Below are 2,836 nucleotides of genomic sequence, written 5' to 3'. Positions count from 1 at the left end.
TTATGATGCGAGGTCATAAGAGTTTCAGCATATAAATTGTCAAGATTCAATCTATATAATCCATCATAAAGAGTACCAGATCCAATCAAATAGGTACGCTGATATAAACTGAAACAACCATTCCCAAATTTAAAAGAGTATCCGGCAACATCAAGTTTAGACAATGAAACTAAATTCCTAGATATACTAGGTACATAAAAAGTATCCAGTGTCGAGGATTAAACGATAAGTCCCGACTGCTTCCACTGGAACCTTTTCTCTATTCCCCATGAAGACAAACTTTTCATTTGGCTTTATGGTTCGGGTTGAAAGGAATCCCTGCATCATATTAGAAACATGAGTTGTGCATCCAGAATCAATCCACCAAGAATTATGTGGAATTTCAGTTAAATTTGATTCAAAACATACAAAATAAACATTATGCTTACCCTTCTTTTCGAACCAAGTCTTACGTTTCAGACAATCCTTTTGGAAATGTCCAGCTTTCTTGCAGAAATGACATTTGTCATTCTTCTTCTAGAGCTTGGTAGAGGACTCATTTATCTTCAGTGGTCCTTTACCCTTTCCATGTTTCTTGAAGAATTTCTTTCCAGCTCCCTGATTGTTCACATAATGTATGGAGTGGTTTCCTCGATTCTTCAATCTAGTCTCTTCCTGAACTAACATGCTATGCAATTCATGCATATTCCACTTATCTTTCATAGTGTTATAGTTCATCTGGAAAGGACCATACTCAGACGGTAAAGAGTTCAAAATGAATTGTACGAGAAAATTATCATCCACTACCATTCCCAAAGACTTAAGTCTTGCCGCAATATTAGTCATTTCAATGACATGGTCGTGCATAGTACGAGAACCATCAAATTTCATGGTGATTAACGTACTCATTAATGTCCCAGCAAGAGACTTATCAGCTGTTTGGGAGCGCTCTTCCACAGACTTCATGAATTCTTTTGCATTCTCAGTTTCGGGAAGAGCAGACTTAATATTGTTTGCTATGCTCATTCGCATAAACATCAGGCTAAGTCTGCTTGACTTTTCCCAAGCCCTATAATGAGCTCTCTCCTCATTGCTACTATCATCAATAATAGCAGCAGGTTTCTCGATTCGAATGGCCAAATCAAGGTCCAATACACCTAAGTGAAATTGGACTTTTTCACTCCAGCCATAAAAATTTAGACCATTTAAGACTGGAACAGACGTAGCTTACGAATGTATGGCTACAGGAACAAATACTGCAATCACACATGCTTAACATTAATACTTTGAGTCATAAACTAAACATAGAATACAGATTCAGAAAACATTCTATGTATACTAATGTTCTCCTTTGGGAGATTCATTAATACACAAAACATAATGATGCTAATAGTATTAACTTTATTTGGCAAGATATATGCATTAACTAGAAACATTTGTTATCTTTGGATATACAAGCAAAACTAATAACACATACTCACTACCAACAATGATATCCACTAATTATAAGGACAACTAATCAACCTTTGGGTGATCCAAAAATGTCTAATAATAATGAATTTCCATTTACCCATATTTAAATAATTTAGCATTCATTCTATAGGTAATTGAAATAATATTTATCAGTAATCTAGAATTAAATAAAACTTAAATATTTGATCACTTTGGTGATTACAAATTTATCATACAAATAATTCCATAAATAATATCATTAATTGAAATAAAATTTCATTCATAATTTGGAATTAAATAAAACTTAAAGATTTGATCACTTTTTGGTGATTACAAATCTATCATACAAATAATTCCAAAATTTCAATTTTTAAAATTGAATGCATAAAGCGAAAAAATTAATTTTCCATTCCTCACTTTCAATCAATTAATTAAACTTTAATATAATTCAAATTGAATTAATTATAATAATAACATAATAAAATTTAAATTAAAAACTTTAATTAAAATTTAATTTAATGTAAATTAAATTAAATTATAATATAATAAAACTTTAATTAAAATTTGATAAAATCATTAGTAAAGTAAATGACGTAAGGTGCAGGAATGAATTCATGCTATTCATAAATTGAATTTATCATTATATTATAATTTAATCTAAAGTGCAGGAAGAAACAATTCATACTTTTCATTAATTTATATTATAATATATATTATATTATAATTCCATCATCATGAATTGAATCCACATCATCATCTTTCTCACGCCTTTCTTTTCGAAAAGCTCCTACTATCGTTACAGCACTACCACCGTGCGAACAAGGTTCACGGACTACGACCATCACCCTCACCGGACAACCTCCTTGCCGCGCCGCGCAACCTCCTCGTCATCGCGCCCCACCGCGCGAACCACCGCTCTGCGTGCAGGTCAGAAAACGCAATTGCGCCACCGTGCCGCCACCGCACCGCACGCGCCACTGCACTGTGCGCGCCACCGCGCCGCACCACTAGCACCGCTGCAGTTATGGGTGGTGACAGAAAAACGAAGGATGACAACGGCGAAGGCTTGTAGTCCCACTAATAGGTTCATAGGGTTTTTAACACTGTTAATGGCGTTGGGTGCAGGAAGATTAGGGTTATGTTAATGGAAACCTTAATCCATAAACCTTAATTTTAAAAATAAGGGTTCTTCAATTGGGATTATTTTAAAATTAGGGTTCTTTGATTTTTGATGGTTTAGGACAATTAGGGATTTATTATAGAGGAATGGAAACCTTAATCTATAAATCCTAGTTTTAAAATTAGAGTTCTTAAATTGAGAATATTTGAAAATTAGGGTTCTTAGATTTTGAAAAAACATTAATGGAGAATCACAAAATGAGCAATGAGGCTCTGATATTACATG

The 2,836-nt window shown here is 33.6% G+C and overlaps 1 protein-coding gene across 1 annotated transcript; it reads right to left on the bottom strand.

Annotated features, from left to right (window-relative positions):
• Positions 1 to 516: 516 nt before the first annotated feature.
• LOC150029590 (uncharacterized) lies at positions 517 to 2,322 on the bottom strand. The gene is made up of 2 exons (XM_090296207.1): positions 2,283 to 2,322; positions 517 to 1,190 (listed from the first exon to the last, which is right to left on the bottom strand). Exons 1-2 carry the CDS (start codon positions 2,320 to 2,322, stop codon positions 517 to 519), a joined length of 714 nt encoding a protein of 237 aa, XP_090152333.1.
• Between the last annotated feature and the right edge of the window lie 514 nt (positions 2,323 to 2,836).

Source organism: Phaseolus vulgaris, chromosome 1, assembly GCF_051622355.1.
Source record: "Phaseolus vulgaris cultivar YP4 chromosome 1, ASM5162235v1, whole genome shotgun sequence".
NCBI lineage: Eukaryota > Viridiplantae > Streptophyta > Magnoliopsida > Fabales > Fabaceae > Phaseolus > Phaseolus vulgaris.
Note: the sequence above shows the minus strand (reverse complement) of the source record. Positions and strands in the feature narration are given on the sequence as shown.

Excerpts from the sequence above, each read along its gene's own strand:
- LOC150029590 (XM_090296207.1), bottom strand. The coding sequence starts at position 2,322 with ATGACGAGGAGGTTGCGCGGCGCGGCAAGGAGGTTGTCCG. Across the intron at positions 1,191-2,282 it reads CGCGGCAAGGAGGTTGTCCG|TCTTAAATGGTCTAAATTTT; the intron begins GTGAGGGTGATG and ends CGTCTGTTCCAG.